Raw genomic sequence first — 18,708 nt, forward strand, 5'->3', positions numbered from 1 at the left:
TAAGCACAATAAAACAGGGCTATTTGCTACCGTTCGATCGCCGCCCTCCCGCTTCAGAGCTGGCTCGAAACTACTGTGAACACGGAAGCAGCCTGCATGCTTCGTTCAGAAATAGCAAACCTTCTGTGCAAAGGGCCATAGAGAGTGCCACCTTCTCTGAGCGAGTCGGGGTTTTACAGCCGTTATTTTCTTGTCCCCAAGAAAGACGGCGGCCTCAGACCAATATTAGATCTCAGGGTTTTGAACAAGGTGCTCGCAAAAAGACCTTTCAAAATGCTTACAATCAGGAAACTCCTCGCGCATGATGCGCCAGGGGACTGGTTTATTTCTCTCGATCTGAAAGATGCCTACTTTCAGATTCAGATAAATCCCGTCACAGGCCATTCTTGAGATTCGCCTTCGACAGCCAGGTTTATCAATACACCGTCCTTCCGTTCGGCCTGTCTTTAGCACCCCGTACTTTCACGAAGTGCATGGATGCAGCGCTCGCACCCCTGCGGAGTCAGGGCTTGCGAATTCTGAACTATTTGGACGATTGGCTGATTTTGGCACAGTCACGTACGGAGCTTCTGTCTCACAGGACAGTTCTCCTCAGTCATCTGAACAGTTTGGGTCTTGCAGTCAATTGGACCAAGAGCTCACTACAGCCAGTCAGGCAATTTCCTTCCTTGGAATAGAACTAGACTCTATGGCGATGACGGCTCACTTATCTACACAGCGCGCGCGCCGTGTTCAGCGACTAGCCGCGTCCTTTCAGATGAACAGCCTCACGCCTCTGAAAAAATTTCAGAGAATGCTAGGTTACATGGCCTCAGCCGCAGCAGTACTTCAGCTGGGTTTACTGTGCATGCGCCCGCTTCAGCATTGGCTAAACACCCGCACGTCTCGCCGGGCTTGGGCCACGGGACGCCAGCCGATCAGAGTGACTCAGACCTGTATCTCAGCTCTGCAGCCCTGGGCAGTGGCCGAATGGTATCAGCGGGGAGTGACGATGGGAGCTGTATCTCGCCGAAAAGTCATCTCGACAGATGCGTCCAACACGGGTTGGGGCGCGGTCTACGAGGGCTCTCCGGTTTTTGGCCTATGGTCAGTTCAGTAAAAGCTCCTTCACATAAATTGTCTGGAAATGATAGCGGTTGAGTACGCGCTCGTGCGCTTCCTCCCGGTCATTCAGGGTCACCACGTCTTGGTCCGTTCGGACAACAGATCTGTGGTATCCTATCTAAACCGTCAGGGCGGTGTCAGATCCAGGAACCTCTTCCATCTGACAAAACGCATACTGAGTTGGTCCCAGTGCCACCTGCGCTCGCTGAGGGAGACGCACGTGCCAGGCCACCTGAACGACGGCCCAGACAGACTGTCTAGAGACAATATTTCCCCAGGGGAATGGTCCCTGCACGCTCAAACAGTCCAGAAGTTACGGAGCATATTCGGCAGAGCAGAGATAGACCTCTTTGCGTCAGAAGAGAACTCTCACTGCCCAGTATTTTTCTCGAAAAGCGAGGACGCGCTGGCCCAGGACTGGCCCAACCGCCCGCTTTACGCCTTCCCTCCCGTCTCGCTATTGCCACAGGTAATGCAGAGGATCAGGGAAACGCGTCACTCGGTGCTCCTCATAGCCCCGCGCTGGAAGAATCAGACATGGTTCCCGGAGCTTACGCAGCTGTCACTGCCCACAGCCCCGTGGCCCATTCCAGTGAGAGCAGATCTCCTCTCTCAAGCTCGCGGCACGATCTGGCATCCCCACCCAGAGCGCCGGGCGCTGCACGCGTGGGTGATCAACGACTACCCGTCGCTTTGCCAGAAGGAGTAATAAACACTATCTACATGCTAGAGCCCCTTCCACGAGAAGACTCTATGCGTCCAAATGGTCTGTGTTTTCAAAATGGTGCACCGACAGAGACCTGGACCCACGGACATGTGGGGTGTCGTCACTGCTCGTGTTTTTACAAGAGCTGCTGGATAAGGGCAGATCCCCATCCACGCTCAAAGTGTACGTGGCGGCTGTCGCGGCATTCGCTGAACCCCTGCACGGCCAGTCACTGGGAAAAACGAGCTGGTCATCCGCTTCCTCAGGGGAGCTAGAAGGATGAACCCCCCGCGCCCCCAATCGGTTCCTATCTGGGATCTTTCCATAGTTCTCGAAGCTATGAAAGCCCCCCCTTTCGAACCGCTTCAATCCGTGGATTTGAAATACCTTTCACTCAAAACCGTTTTTCTAAATGCCCTGTCATCAGTTAAACGTGTGGGAGACCTTCACGCGCTGTCTGTCAGCGCTGCGTGTCTTGAGTTTGGACCAAGTGACTCCAAGGTCATTTTAAAGCCTAGACACGGCTATGTCCCCAAGGTGATCGGTACTCCTTTCAGAGCACAAATCATTTCCCTATCAGCGCTGCCAGCATCCGATAGCGAACGCGACGCCAATCTCCTTTGCCCAGTCAGAGCACTGAGATTGTATACTGCGCGCTCCGCCTCTTTCAGACGCTCTGAGCAGCTTTTCGTTTCGTTCGAGGGCGCACCAAAGGTTTCGCGCCTCGAAACAGACACTGTCTAGATGGATAGTGGACGCTATTGCTGCCGCGTACGCGTCAAAAGACCTACCATGCCCGTTAGGCATTAGGGCTCACTCCACTAGAGGCATGGCCTCCTCGTGGGCATGGTCCAGCGGGATTTCCATTCACAACATATGTGTGGTAGCGGGCTGGGCTTCCCCCTCCACATTTGTCACATTTTATAATCTGGAAGTGCCCGCCCTGCAGGCAAAACTACTAGCGGTTTAATACGCTACAGCTCCCCTGGTGAGCTGCACTGACGGGACACATTCCACACAGACCGGCACCGCCGCTCTGTCTTTCCCTTCCCACTATGTGCTTATGTATTACACACACACTGGCCCGCACTCTTGCCGGCAAAATATTATTCCCCTACTCACAAGGGCTCCCCCGGGTCCCCCAACCCCCGGGGCTCATGCAGTGGATGCTTGGCACGCACGGCGTTGACAATGGGTTCCCGTAGCGTAAGCTAGCTTACGCAATACGAGAGAACCTCTCGTAAGAGAACAAATCGGTTACCTAACGTAACCTCGGTTCTCTCTAGATGAGGGAACGAGTATTGTGTAGCCGGCCGTGCTCGCGCCACTAGCGATTTTTGCTTCATTCAATGAAAACCAGGGTTCCAGCCTACGAACTTACGCTTATATGCACTCTAGCCACACCCATTCTGGCGGGCTTTGATACAGTGACGGCGTGGGCGCCTGTCATTGGACGCGAGTTCACTCAAGTTCGTCTATAGGCTGCAGCAGCTGCCGCAGAGCAACCAATGAGCTCGCTAGCTAGCCCGCTCAAGGTATGCAGCTGCTGCACTGCGTTGACAATGGATACAAAATTAAGGATAATTTTTTGCCTTCAATATCTCAGAAAAGATGAATCTTTCCCGTAGCGTAAGCTAGCTTACGCAATACCCGTTCCCTCATCTAGAGAGAACCGAGGTTACGTTAGGTAACCGATTCGATTTCACTCCAATCAATACAAAAATCTCCTAAACTCATCTGCAGAGGGATTAGTGTGCTTGTTTTTCTATGATCACTATTATGTGATCATAAAACAACAATTATAAGGACAATTAAACTCTGTTCCAAAACACAGCTACCAAGAAAGCATTTTAAAACACAATATGCATACTTGAACACAAAAGCAAAAGGTAAGATACCTGTGTGCTTTGTGGAGAAGGCACCCCCAAATAGAATTACGACATGCTCAGTGAAAAAAAATTACTACATACAGTTTGACTACATACAGTATATTTTTTCATTCAGTATAGAAAAGTCATAATTAAAATAGTCAAATTAAATATTAGGCTAAATGCTCAGTCTCAGTCACCAAAAGTGAAATCTGATTACAAAGTAATTAGTTACTATAATCTAATCGTGTATTGCATTTTAATTTCCAATCAAATTACAAATTAATGACTTTCAATTAGATTAATTTTAAGTACATTACTTGAATTACACATATTTTTCCAATAATATTGTTAGTTTAGAATGCAGTTAAAACATTTATAATGTTTATACGTTTGTTTGCATTTCTGTGACAGTTAAAAGGTATGTATAGACATTATAATATAGACATTATTTCAAATTTTTATATTTTTTAAACTAAAAATGTAAAGTACCTAGTAATGTTATTACTTTTTCGAAGTATTCAATAAAGTAATCTTGTTACAATTTTGGAGAAGTAATTGGTAGGGTTATCAATCGATTAAAATTTGTCTGCACTATTTTTAATTGTTGCTTTATGCACATGTGAGTGCCTCAGATGTTTGGAGCATCTAGCTGGTATTCAGCATCATAAACACTGCATTTTTAGGTTGTTGTGTCAAGTAAATGATTGTAGAAATTTCTCAAGATTCCTGTATTCTGTTGTGTTTCGCCCACCTGTTGTGCTTCCTCCTAAGTGAGAGGTTTTCATTCTGTGGCTGCGCAAGGGATTGCGGATCGATACTAATGTATCGATACTTCCGATACTAATGTGGTATCAAGAATATCGATCCTCACATAAAAATATTGATTCTGAAGTTTTTTTTTAACTAGTGATCTTATTATTTAGATAACGTGAATAGTAATGCATCTCATAAGATTGGAAGTGAATTCCAAGTGGAAATTATATTAGCGAATTGTTGCATGGCACTGGAACAATTTTTTCTTCAGCTCATCTTGACATGCAGAAATGCTAAAATATACCAGCAGACAGACAGCGCTCACCCTTTCAGTAATAGTGCTCGTTCAAAGGGGGAGCAGTGCTTTCCTGAGGTACTTACAGAAAAACAGCATCTGGAGTTACTCACATTAATTCACATTAAGTAATGACAAACCTAGACATGACACGTATTATAATGGTCTTGCGTGACCATTTTTACAGGTTTATTTAAATTCAGATGTGTTAAAACATTGATAATGATCTTTAATCCTCATTAATAAATGTTACCCATATGAAAACTACTCATGGATTTACTGAAGTAATATTGTATTAACCATGACTAGTACCCACGACTGTAGTAACCATGTTTTTTTTGTTTCGTTTTTACCAGTAACCAAGGTTTTGATTAGTGATTCACCGAAATGAAAATTCTGGGCCGAAACCAAAACCGAAAATTCAGGATGCACTTTACCGAAAACCAAAAATGACTTTTTTTTAATACCTATTTTAAAATAGTTTTTTTTAAAATATAATTGTATTAATATTATACTTTTTTTTTTTTATTAATTTCATGAATTTAATTAATCTGAATTGAAAACTACAATTCAATTAAATTTTTCACATTTTTATTGAAAGTAACACACCAAAATCGGACAGAAAATATATTATAACAATATTAAATATATTATTCTTTATTCAGTTCTTTAACAATCAAATTTAACAGATTTTTGTTTTTATACCAGTTATCCAATAAATGTAACGTTATAGAAAACTCTAATGATATGCAAAACAGCAGTCAAGTAATGAACTTAGCAGCTCTAGGCTAGCATATTGCAAATACAAAAAGTTTTAATATTTTAATTATAACAACAGGCAGAATACAGAATGGCAGAGGGCCTCTATTCTGTTTATGTAAACTTATTTCTACTTTAATATAAAATTATTGTGCAAAATAACAGTGCAAAACAGCAGTAATTGAACTAAAACCAAACTCAGCTGTAAACGACAGATGTAGCCTCAAGTGAAGAACAAAGTTTTGCAGGGCTAAACAAATTTTAATGTAATTGCTATACACATAGCAAATTGGACTGCTTTCTATTTAAGTAAAAGTGTCAGGTTTCTCTTCAAGATCAAAAGTTGCTCAGCTTTCTGGCAACTCAAGAACATGAGATGCTGCACTGAATAGTCTCTCTCTGTGCTGGTGCTTGGGCAGATAAATACCTGAGTGCAATCCGCGCAAGCAATGGAAAGCGATCTTTGTTCATGCGCCAGTAGTCAAGAGGATTGTCGTGTTCGCAATATGAGCATGAAGCGATCGACTGTGTTCCACAACTGTTTTCGGGTCCTTGAATAACATATAACGTGCAAGGAAGGGTACCCAGTGGAGTTTCTGGTGCCCTCCAAGGTAAAGATGGTGCCCTCCTAGGGAGTTGGTGCCCTACGCAGACTACGTAATATGCGTATAGGTTGCGGCGGTACTGCTTATTAGTATTATATAGTATTTCCACACCACTGACATCGGCCTTTGCTTGGAAGCGCTGTGATTATGATTAGATCGATCGAGAGTGAAACCTGAGCAATGAGGGGCAGGGAGGCATATATATTGGCACATATTTTTGGCCTTTTTTCTCTTTCGGCCAAAACAAAAAATTAAATTTTTGGACGAAAATTTTCAGTGGCCGAAATTTCGGTGCATACCTAGTTTTGATACAATTAATCATGGTTTTGCTACAGCATTACTGTAGTATCCATATTGTAACTTGGTTTTAATAACCATTTCATAATATATATGGTTAATTTTGTGGTTTTATATATAGCTTATACTTACACATTTTTAAAAGGTAAAGGCTGCTTAGGCCTATAAATATATATATAAAAAAAGTTTAAAGTAATAATTTAAATTGCAAATTTTATCCAAAGAATTCGAAAAAGTTTAATTTATTAAAGGTATTAGTATTGGTGTCGATATCGGCTATACTGGTCTAAAAGTACTTGGTATCGGATTGAAAAGAAAATAAGTGGTATCGCCCATCCCTAGGCTGTGCCACTTGTGAGGTTCATTGAGGCTGCCACCTATTGACTTGGCTCGTAGAAACAGATGAACTTCAAGCTTGAATTCCTCATATGGAAGGACAATCCTTACTTTTATTATGGAATTTGCGTATGCTTCAGGGGACATGATAACGTGACACTATGGGTCTCTATTTAAAAACGGCACAACACTGAACATGTTACGTGGACTGCTGATGCAGGTGCAAGCAAGCTGTTCCGTGCGAAAATAGCAGGTGCATCAGACTGCATGTAACCTTCCACAATTCCCCAAGAGACGACATATTGTTCTCCACATCCCTGAAGGAGGGAAGCGACGTAACTAGCCTGGGAGCCTGGGCAGGATGTGGTCTCTGCAGGGTCTTTTCCCCCCTGAAAGGAAGTGGGTCCGCTGTCCACCAAAGCAGACAAAGAGCTGCTCAGAGTGTCTAAAATTCTGCGTGCAATCCAAATAGGTGCGCAAAGCACGCACCGGACACAGCAAAGCTAAGGCTGGGTCTATCTCCTCCCTGGGCAGCACTTGCAGGTTCACTACCTGATCCCTGAATGGGGTCGTAAGAACCTTGGGCATATAGCCTGGTCGGGGTCTCAGAATGACATGAGAGTCTTCCGGACCAAAATCCAGTGAAGTGTAGCTGACAGAGAGCGCTTGCAGGTCCCCAACCTTCTTGATGGAAGTGAGTGTGATCAAGAGAGCCATCTTCAAGGAGAGGGCCTTTAGTTCGACTGAGTCAAGTGGCTCAAACAGGTCTCCCCGAAGGCCCGAGAGGACAACGTCCACTGCATTGTATTGAGCCGCTATGCGGCTACATGAACCTTCAAGGTGGAGAGGGACAGCCGCATCTCCAGCCTCTCCTGCAGGAATGAGAGCACTGACCCGACTGGGCAGCTCTGTGGGTCTTCAGATTGGAAAGAACACCAATTTGCGAATAAGCGCTACTTTAGGGCATAAAGCTGCCTGGCAGATGGAGCTCTGGCTTGAGTAATCATGTCTACGACAGCTGGTGGTAGACCATTTAGATCTTCCGCATCCCGTCCAAGGGCCAGACGTGAAGGTTCCAGAGGTCTGGGCTCAGATGCCAGAGGGTTCCCCGTCCCTGAGAAAGAAGGTCCTTCATCAGGGGAATTTGCCAGGGAGGTGCTGTCGTGAGAAGCCTGAGATCCGAAAGCAAAGTCCGAGTGGGCCAGTGGGGGGAACACGAGAATTACTTGTTCCTCGACCTCCCTGACCTTGCACAGCTAAAATGCATATTTGCGCAGCCCCTGGGGCCAGCAGTGTGCCAATGCGTCTGTGCCGAGTGGGGCTTCTGTCATAGAGTGCCAGAGCGGGCAGTGGGTGGAACCTTGGGAGACAAACAGATCTACATGTGCTCTGCTGAACCGAGCCCAAATCAGCTAGACCACCTGAGGGTGGAGTCTCCACTCTCCGCAGAGCATTACTTGATGTGACAGCACATCCACTGTGGTGTTTAGGTTACCGGGATATGAGTGGCGTGCAGCGACCTCAACCGCTGCTGACTCCAAAGGAATAGATGGCGGGCGAGTTGCGACATGCGACGAGAACGAATGCCACCCTGGCAATTTATATACACTATATATATATATATATATATATATATATATATATATATATATATATATATATAGGTCACTGTGTTGTCTAAGCGAATCAACACGTGTTTGCTACGGATCAACGGCAGAAATCTGCGGAGGGCAAGAAATATAGCCAGCAACTCTAGGCAGTTGATGTGCCAACCCAGCCGGGGCCCCATCCAGGAACCAGCGGCTGCGTGCCCATTGCAAACAGCGCCCCAGTCCATAGTAACTATGACAAATCTGAACACCTGCTGTAGGGGGACTCCTGTCCGTAGAAAACAGAGGTCTGTCCAAGGGCTGAATAAGTGACGGCAGGAAGGGGTGGGGGTGCCCATCTCAGGACTAAAGTCTGAGGCCAGTGCTGAAGCGGTCTCATATGCATCAACCCGAGTGGCGTGACCGTCGCTGAGGGTGACATATGCCCCAAGAGCCTCTGAAATTGTTTTGACATTTTGCCCAGTCTGAACAAACTCAGCAGTTCATCACAGACCGAGGGTGCTCACTCGTGAGGCGCACTGTCATTGAGACTGAGTCTAATTCCATGCTGAGAAAAGAGAACCAAGGGAGAGCTTGCTCTTTTCCCAGTTTACCAGAAGCCCTAAACTACTGAGGTGTGTGAGCACCAGGCACTCAGCCTGAGGCACGAGTGTGGTACATTTGGGCACATGAAGGCTGAGGATCCGTGTTCACGGGGGCCCGACTGCAAGTGCTCGGTGCCTGATCGGCATGAGAATGGCGGTTGTGGGAACTGGCTAAGTGACCCAGGGAGTGAGGAAACTGCTTCCTTTGCGACACCATGGGTACCGCAGCCCATTGGGGGTACAGCAGGCAGAGGAAAGGAACATTTTCTACCCATCCCTCCCCTGGGGAATGGTGTGTTCTGGATACCAGCTCCATGGTAGACATCTCTCTCCCTGGGTTCTCTCTAGAGCGATTGGGAGTGTTCTGTCATTACGCCAGTATCTAGCAATGTTCAGAACGGGACGTGTTCTCCCAGCTAGAAAATTTCACAGGCTTTTGGGACTCATGATCGTGGCATCTGCTGTCATACTCATAGGCTTATTGCGTGCAAGACGTGGATGAACTACACAAAGGGACTTCAGCCACTGAGGCATGTGTTTTGTCCTTTCAGAGTGATGCGTGGGTGTTTCCAGGCTCTATTGCCATGGAAAAGGTCCAGCTTTCTAATATCATGTGTTCCGTTGGGACAGGTGTGTCGCCGCTAGGTGGTAATGACAGACACTTCCTCTGTGGATTGGGGCGCTGTATATGGTAGCGGCTGGATTGACACATACACTGTCTGGAGATGTTCACGGTGCTGCTTGTGCCATGCTGAGACTGGCACATCACATCCTTCTGTGGGCACAGAACAAGGTTCTGTCTATGAGCCATACAATTTCCAGGATGGTTGAATTTAGGGGCAGATCTCCTGTCCAGACAGAGTCTGATACCCAGAGAATAGGTCCCCTCTCTCACCCCTGGCACCGCTGGGCATCGATACGCATTTATGGAAGTTATGGGTGTGGCCCCTCAACGGGGCGCTCTTTTAAATGATGGTTTATCTCCCATTGTGGTTGATGATTCTAAATGCCAGAGCTCCATCAACAAGGAGGCTATATATGTTTAATTGGCTTAATTTTGCTTGGTGGTGTACAGCCCTGTCGGTACAGTGCTGGAATTTTTGCAGGAGCATTTTGGGGCTGGGGTTAACATATGCTTATCAGTTGTTTGTGTGCTTTTGTGGCCACAACAGAGGTGTTTCGGTGTCTAAGCAAAGACTGTTTCATTGGCTTATTGATGCAATTTCGAGTGCTTATGAAGTTTTACCTTCGGTTTACCTTCACTTTCAGGTATTCGAGCCCATTCTACGAGGATCATGGCATCCTCATGGGTTTTGGCTGGAGGTGCATCCTTGGAGGACATTTGTATGGCAGCAAGGTGGTCCTCTCCAAATACATTTGTTAGACTTTATAATCTGGAAGAGGATTTTGACTCCTGCTTCCCAGATTCTCTCCACTGTTTACTTACCACACAGGCTTAGAAAGTTAGCAGCTACTGTTTGTATGACGTGAATGTATATTGTTTCCATAGCATTCATATGCAGCTTGAGTTCCACGAAAGGGAACGTCTCGGTTATGTACGTAACCTTGATTCCCTGAGGGGAATGAGATGCTGCATTGCTGGTCATACTCTATAGCAGCTGAAAATCTGACACAGTGACATGAAAGTGAGCACCTTTATGGAGCCCGTGACATAGCTCCATGGGGCCGTCGCTTAAGCGCCATCAGCCGATAAATTGCCGTGATTGTATAAGGTTTCAGACCATGTGACACTTGGACGATGTCCCATAGTGTTCATACGCAGCGTCTCATTCCTCTCTGGGAACAAAGGTTATGTATGTAAATGAGAAGTTTTTTATCTATTCTAGGGAAGAAGAAACCTTAAAATGCCTCCACCCTCATTGGAAATCTTTTCAGAAATACAAAATAAGACTCACCGGTGGTCCTGGAGTCCCTGGATCTCCTGATTTTCCCGGTAGACCCTACGAAACAGAGAAAGACAAGAATGAGAAACAACAGACTGTTTGAACAACAGGTCCATGTTGGCTTTTCTGGGTGCACTATGGAGATGGCAATTAGAAGACGACAGCTCCTCTTGTTGGAGTAATTAATTTGCTTTTAATTAACAAAAAGAAAACAGCTTAATTGTAGAACCCTGTGTGGTGTGGCACTTTCTCCAACCCCCCCACACACACACACACACTCCCTCCTTTCCAGCTGTGACAATCCATAGCCCCATCAATCAAGCCAGGCCTACAGTGACAAAGAGAGCAGGCCCTTGCTGTACAGCCCATAACGGTAGCCTGGACATAATGGACTATTTACAAATACATAAATAACTGCCTTCAATTCGTATGCCCAAAACACAAAAAATGGCAAAGTGCGTAAGGAGAGTTCAATGAAAGCTGCCAAAACTGCCAGTCACCGGTTTAATTTTCAACTCAGCATGACAGTAACACAATACTATCAGAAATCTAACATAAAGACAGTCGGTGTGGTAACCTCTGGGAAATAAGTATCCACATTGTCCCCTGATGAATGATTTGGATGTGACTTTGAAGGCCCCGTCTTCTTTGGTAAATTTATTTTATGGAGACGTTTTTCATACAAGTGCAAGGTGCAATTTCAGTAATATGTACACCATTATTAAGAATTCATCAGGGAACATAGGGGACCAGGGAGTTTTTGTCTTTTTGTCTATATTAGGAGTGTTTGTATTATCGGTTTTCATGGATGGATGAAAGAGGATGGGGAACACATGCAAAAGCCAGTGGCTCATCTGTTTCCTTAGAACTGTTCATTTACATAATTTTTAATTCTGTAGTGTTGAGTTAGCCCATGTTTTCCGTTTTCATTAGCTGCAACATAAAGAACTGACAGAAGAATAAACTGCTTTCATCCTCAAGCCCTGTATGAATGTGTGTATGAGTGTGTGTGTAGTTGGAAAAAGTGTCAAAGCAAAAAGGGAATCGAAACATGCAGGAAGTAAACAATAACATGAATGATGAAACAATATCAACAAGGACTCTCATGGGATTCATGTGTAGGGCATTATCTGAAAGTCCAAGCTGAGCTTTTTGACGTTTAATGAAAAAGAAAATATGAGCAGTGTTGGGGAAGCTACTCTGAATCTGTAGATTCCAAAGCTGCAAGCTACTCATACTGTAACTTAAAAAAGTAATATTACAAGGCTCTCTATAATAGTCGATTCTTATTGGTCAATGGCGGCATCTAGCGGTCTGATATTTCTCATTAACAACTGCTCTTCCATGTATCAGACTGCTCATCCTGGTATTTGCGAGCCATCTGTCCTGCTTTTTGGATCACTATGCGATCACTACATGTAAACCAAAAAATAATTATTCAACCTCAAATCAATGTTTCATGAGCATTTCTTTATTTATTTGGTAATATTTGGCTTATCAGGATCACAATGAGCGGTCAGAAGTTCATTAATTACAAATTAAACATCAACAGAACTCAGAAACTGGAGGTGGAGGTGGATTTGAGCTGTTTAGTTTGATATAACAACTGGCTGACTGTACATGATCCCTTACTTTACTCATCACATTCAAGCTATGTTTTTTTTACATCTCGTTTACGTACGTAACCTTGGCTCCCTGAGTGGAAACAAGACACTGCGTTTGAACACTATGGGACACCGTCCGAGTGTCACATGGTCTGAAGCCCTTATACGATCATGCCAATTTATTGGCTGATGGTGCTTAAGAAACGCCCCTAGGGTGCTATGTCATAGGCTCAGAAAAGGTGCTCGCTTTCGTGCCATCAAGTCAGATTTTCTTCAATAGGCATGAGCCTATGCAGCTACTAGAGAGTATGGCCAGCTATGCAGCTTCTCGTTCCTACTTAGGGAACCAAGTTTACGTACGTAACCCAGACGTTCCCTCTTATAGGAACTCTACGCTGCATATGAATGCTATGCCATCTGTCTAAGCCCATGTGGCAAGCATTCAGCGGTGCACAAACGAGGTATAGCATCTGAATAAAATAAATTACAGTGGAAGCTCCACTCAAGTACCGCTCATGCTCACCGGTAAAAAAGCGTTTTCTCAAATCCAGCTCTGACATTAAATTTCTCTGTTTATTCTTGGTTCCAAGCACATACACAGGGGGTAGCTACAGTGGCCAAAGCAACTACTCCTTTGTCCACATGTAAATGGTCTGCACTTATATAGCACATTTTTAACCTTAACAGTATTCAAAGTGCTTTACACTGTGTCCCATTCACACACACCAATGACGCCATGCAAGGCGCTAGCCTGCCATTGGGAGCAACTTGGGGTTCAGTGTCTTGCCCAAGGACACTTCGGCATGTGGAGTCATGTGGGCCGGGAATCGAACCACCAACCCTGTGATTAGTGGAAAACCCGCTCTACAGCCGCCCATGTGGGCTGAGGTGCCCCTCTGAGTGAAATATAGACTATAGGCAGAAATGTATTAAATTATCAAATGATTAGTCATTTACATATCTGCAATTATGTGATTGTATTACTGTGTATTTGTATATAAAATCTTGCTGTTTATTTTGGACTGGTTTACAACTGCTGTTAGATAATCGGGTCTACCAGACCTTCCTTATCATTTGTAATCAGACAAATATTTCTCTGTTAGCACATATGTCATTGAACATCTTCAAATAATGCCTTAAAAAATTCAGTTCTAAATTACCTTTATTTATTTTAAACAAGTCATCAAACATGCCGCTACAAGTGATAAAACACGTGCAATGGCGCGGAAACTCGCATATGCGCAAATTTGCGCTTTTCAGTTTAAACTGGACCAGAGTGATACAACCGACCCAGAAAACCACAATCTTTTCATTTTTAAAGTTTGTTTGAGTCATTTATGGCAATGATGAAAACATGGACTGGTACCAGGAAAAATATTGCAGGTGAAAGTGAAATTCATAATTGGTTTTCAGTAACATTCCACAGAATGGTTATACTGTTGATTTGATCCATTAATACATTTCTGAATTAATGCTATCAGACTTTGGGTTTGAACTAAATTAAAATGAGCAATTTCTCAGAGTAGTGAAGAGCAGTGAATGCAGTGAATGTTTTTCTCTTTTTCAGTGTTTTTGCTTTATTAATATTCCCTACAATTGTATATGTACAAATCATATGCAATCTAACATACTGTGGTTAATTATAAACTAATTATTAAATTAGTTGATACCATATGCCCATTAAGTCATCATATGACTTTATATCCATCAAGCAATCATGTCTTGTGCATGTGCTCTGTATATGTATAGAGGGGTTCTCTTGAGCGCCGATATTCACCTCTGTACTATGAAAAAAGGCCAATGAGAGTTGGCAGCCAGTATTTGCATGTCCCGCCCCCGGACATACGGGTATTTAAGCGGCGCAAATACGGGAGTTCATTCAGAAAATTTCTTCGAGCCGATGGTCGTGTTTGCAGACTGCTGCGTATTACACACCGAGTTCCTGCTATCCTCTGCTGCATGCTGTTGGATTCTACGGCGCACAACAGCGGCTTTCTCCTGTTTGCACGGCTGTGCACTTTCTGCCCTGAGCGCATCGACAGTTGCAGATAAGAAAGATCTCTCACGAGTCTTTCATTCATAAAAGAGTGATTTTATTTAAAAGAGTAATTTCCTCTAAAGAGCAAAACACAGCGGCGTTGAACGTCCTTCTCAGGACGCGTCTTTTTAAAGACGGTTTTCCGCCTCTGTGTAGTTTCTGGATGCGGTGATTCTCCCCACCTCTGACGGTCATAAAAACTGCCTTGCATTCCTGGGTTGCGATTACACGCAGGCAGCGTTTTTATGAATGGTCTATGTTCTCAGTGCGAGTGCATAACCATGACAGCATTGCGGTCGTAGGCTTTTTCTTGTAGTGAGAAAAACCGCTTCAGCCGCCCCGCGCTCGCCTCCTTCCTACGGGATTGAGGCAGGCGCCGTGGCGATGAAAACGATTTGGGGGCAATGACGGGCTCCGTTTTCGTCGGGTGAACCCCTCGAAACCCCCGCCTCCCCGCGACGCTTGCTTGTTTCCGTCCGAGCTCGGGATGAGCATTCTCTCCAATGGGTTATGTTTTCAGTGCGAGAACATAACCGCGGCAGCGTTGCGATCCCTGCTTTCTCTTGTAGTGAGAGAGCCACTTCAGCCGCCCTCCGCGCCGCCTCCTTCCTACGGGATTGAGGCAGGCGCAGCGGCGATGAAGAACGATCTGGGGAGAATAACGGGATGCTTTCGCCGGGTAAATCCCTCGAAACCTCCCGCCTCCCGGCACGCTTGCCGGCTTCCCGCGAGCTCTGGATTAGTGCGGCCGGCTTAACGGCCTGCCGTCCGGTCCCTCGAGCTCCCTGGCATTGGATGATGACATCACCGCTGCATCGGAGAGCGTAACAGTGGCGCCGAGGCGGATAACTTCGCCTGGGCCGCCACCTTCGGGTCCCCGCCCAGTCTGAGCCTGACGCACGAAGGTCCGCTATGCTTCCCGGGTAATTGGTTCCGCGGGCATGTGCGCCGCTCACAGCCGCGCCCCCCTGGGACCCTTCCCGGATGTGCATGACGAGCTGAGCAAGCCCAGCTTCCTCGCTCCTCCGCTCTCGCTACCCTCGGTGGTAGAACGGTCCCTGACCGCTCCCCCCTGCACGCCATGGCCCCCTCCTGCAAGTCCACCGGGCCAGGGCATTTCAAAATTTGCACTTGGGTAGTCCTGTTTTTGACGTGCGGCAGGAACTACACTCAAACAGGCGATGCACACTCCGTGGTCCAGAAACACAACGATGGACAGGCAGTACAGGAGGCAGACGAAGCACGCTTTCTCAAACACCCCCGTCTCCCAGTTCTGTCCATTCGGCGACTCGGCGTCGATTCGCGATTCGCCGCGTGACGACTTCGCCCAAAAAGGCAGTCCTCAGTGGTGAAGAAACAGACGAGGGCTATTTTTCACACATCCTGCCCTGACGCAAACCTGCCGCCAGGGGCCATGCCCTGTCTGCTCGCCGAGGGCGCCCTCCTGCGGCTTTCAAGGAAGAAAGAAAGTGGTGCTCCGCCTCAACTAACAAGTGAGTGGGCCCAGCTCTCAGCCCCAGCGTCGAGCTCCCCGCAGAAGTTGGACGCCCATCGTCTCACAGGACCCCTTGTGGACCCAGAAGGCTCCCAGGCACCCCTGAGATGACCGACCCAGAGACCGAGACAACAGCTCCGGAGCTGGTAAGACCACTCCGTCCCCCGGTGGAGGGCCGGAAGGAGAATTTATTTTTTGTTAAATTCTTTACACACAATAGAGCTATTTCCTTGTTGTCTCTGGGTCACCTGGCCCGCAAAATGCCGTTCTCACGGCACTCTGCTTTCAGGCCTCGACAGTCCTGGCTTCCTGGACGCGGTGTCCCCGCCCTCAGCCCACGACTGTTCCCCGGACGGCCGGTTCAGACGAGTCCAGAGGACGCCAGCAGACCTCCTCCTCAGTCACGAACCCGCCCCCTGCCGGGTGCGCGGAACAAGGTAAGTGCTTTGAGTTTATTCTCAGCACCAGAGCCTCGGGACGCCACAGCGCCTCACGACGCCGCGTTACCTGTTCCGCACCGCTGCGAAGCCCGCCGGATACGTCTAAAATACTCGTCCCTTTGGTGCCCCTAGCACGGAGCTTAGAGGCATGGCTTTCACTGCCCAGCTCGTCACGGTGGCTGCACCGGACCATTCGACTCGGTTACGCAATTCAGTTTGCCAGGTCTCCGCTACCCTTCCTGGGCGTTCGTTCCTCCGCAGTGCACGGCGAACATGCCCTCTCCCTGCGCGAGGAAATCGCCTCCCTTCTAATCAAGGACGCGATAGAGCCTGTCCCTCCAACCGAAACGAAGAAGGGTTTCTACAGCCCTTACTCGTTGTACCCAAGAAAGGCGGTGGCATACGACCGATCTTGGACCTGCGAGTTTTCAATCGGACCCTGTCCAAACTCCCGTTCAAAATGCTCACCCAGAAACAAATCCTATCTGGCGTTCGGCATCTAGATTGGTTCGCAGCGGTAGACCTGAAGGACGCGTACTTTCACGTCTCAATTAGCCCTCGACACCGACCCTTTCTACGGTTCGCGTTCGACGGCCAGGCGTATCAGTACAAGGTCCTCCCCTTCGGCCTGTCTCTGTCCCTCGCGTCTTCACGAAGGTCGCTGAGGCGGCTCTTGCCCGCTATGAGGAGCGGGCATACGCATACTCAATTACCTCGACGATTGGCTCATTCTGGCCCCTCGCAGGAATTACTATGCGCACACAGAGACCAGGTGCTCGAGCACCACGGCCGCTTGGGGCTTCAGGTCAACTGGGAGAAGAGCAAGCTCACCCCAGTCCAGAGCATCTCTTTTCTCGGTTTGGAGTTGGACTCAGTCTCAATGACAGCACGTCTCTCCCACGAGCGTGCTCAGTCAGTGCTGAAATGCCTCGCTTCCTTCAAGCCAGGCACCGTGGTCCCGTTGAAACGTTTCCAACAGCTCCTGGGGCATATGGCATCCTCCGCGGCGGTCGCGCCACTGGGGTTGATGCATATGAGACCACTTTAGCATTGGCTCCAGACTCGAGTCCCGAGACGAGCATGGCGCCACGGCACACACGGCGTGGAAATTACCACTGCCTGCCTCCAAACCTTCAAACCCTGGACAGACCTCTGCTTTCTACGGGCAGGGGTACCCTTGCAGCAGGTGTCCCGTCGCGTTCTGGTTACAACCGACGCCTCCAAGTTGGGTTGGGGCGCCGTGTGCAACGGGCGCGCAGCCGCAGGCCGGTGGAACCGAGGCCCGCTGCGCTGGCACATCAACTGCCTAGAGCTGCTGGCCGTTCGTCTTGCCCTGAAGAAATTTCTTCCGATGATTCGTGGCAAACATGTCCTGGTCAGGACAGACAGCACCACGGTGGTGACTTACATAAACCACCAAGGCGGAGTACGCTCCCCACATGTCACAGCTCACCCGTCGTCTCCTCCTTTGGAGTCAGCAGCGACTGGAGTCGCTGCGCGCCACTCACATCCCCGGCAACCTCAATGTGATAGCGGACGCGCTGTCAAGACAAACCTTGCCTGGCGGAGAGTGGAGGCTCCACCCCCAATCGGTCCAGCTGATTTGGGACAGGTTCGGCAAGGCCCAGGTAGACCTGTTCGCCTCCCAGGAAACCTCCCACTGTCCACTCTGGTATGCCCTCATAGAGGCTCCCCTGGGGACAGATGCTCTGGCACACAGCTGGCCCGTGGGGCTGCGCAAGTACGCTTTTCCCCCAGTGAGCCTTCTTGCACAGGTGCTATGCAAGGTCAGGGAGGACAAGGAGCAAGTCACTCTGGTGGCCCCCTACTGGCCCAACCGGACGTGGTTTTCGGATCTCACGCTCCTTATGACAGCCCCTCCCTGGCGAATTCCCCTGAGGAAGGACCTTCTTTCTCAGGGACGGGGCACGCTCTGGCACCCGCGCCCAGACCTCTGGAAACTCCACGTCTGGTCCCTGGACGGGACGCGGAGGGTCTAGCCGGCCTACCCTTAGCCGTCATAGACACTATTAACCAAGCCAGAGCCCCTTCGACCAGGCATCTTTACGCCCTGAAGTGGCGTCTGTTCGCGAACTGGTGTTCTTCCCGAGCCGAAGACCCACAGAAGTGCGCAGTTAGGTCAGTGCTCGTGTTTCTTCAGGAGAGGCTGGAGAGGAGGCTGTCCCCCTCCACCCTCAAGGTGTATGTCGCTGCTATCGCGGCCCACCATGACACGGTAGACGGCAAGTCTCTTGGCAAGCACGACTTAATCGTCAGGTTCCTAAAAGGTGCCCGGAGGATGATTCC

General features: G+C 47.8%; 1 protein-coding gene across 1 annotated transcript in view; it reads right to left on the reverse strand.

Moving 5' to 3' along the window:
• The window catches only part of LOC127617495 (collagen alpha-1(XIX) chain), a 177,726-nt gene that overhangs the window by 29,470 nt on the left and 129,548 nt on the right, over window positions 1–18,708 (reverse strand). Inside the window, exon 13 of the mRNA XM_052089471.1 lies at window positions 10,837–10,881. Within this exon, the coding sequence (XP_051945431.1) occupies window positions 10,837–10,881 (45 nt within the window). The remainder of the gene's footprint in view (window positions 1–10,836; window positions 10,882–18,708) is intronic.

The sequence above is a fragment of the Xyrauchen texanus genome, chromosome 24 (assembly GCF_025860055.1).
Source record: "Xyrauchen texanus isolate HMW12.3.18 chromosome 24, RBS_HiC_50CHRs, whole genome shotgun sequence".
Classification (NCBI taxonomy): domain Eukaryota; kingdom Metazoa; phylum Chordata; class Actinopteri; order Cypriniformes; family Catostomidae; genus Xyrauchen; species Xyrauchen texanus.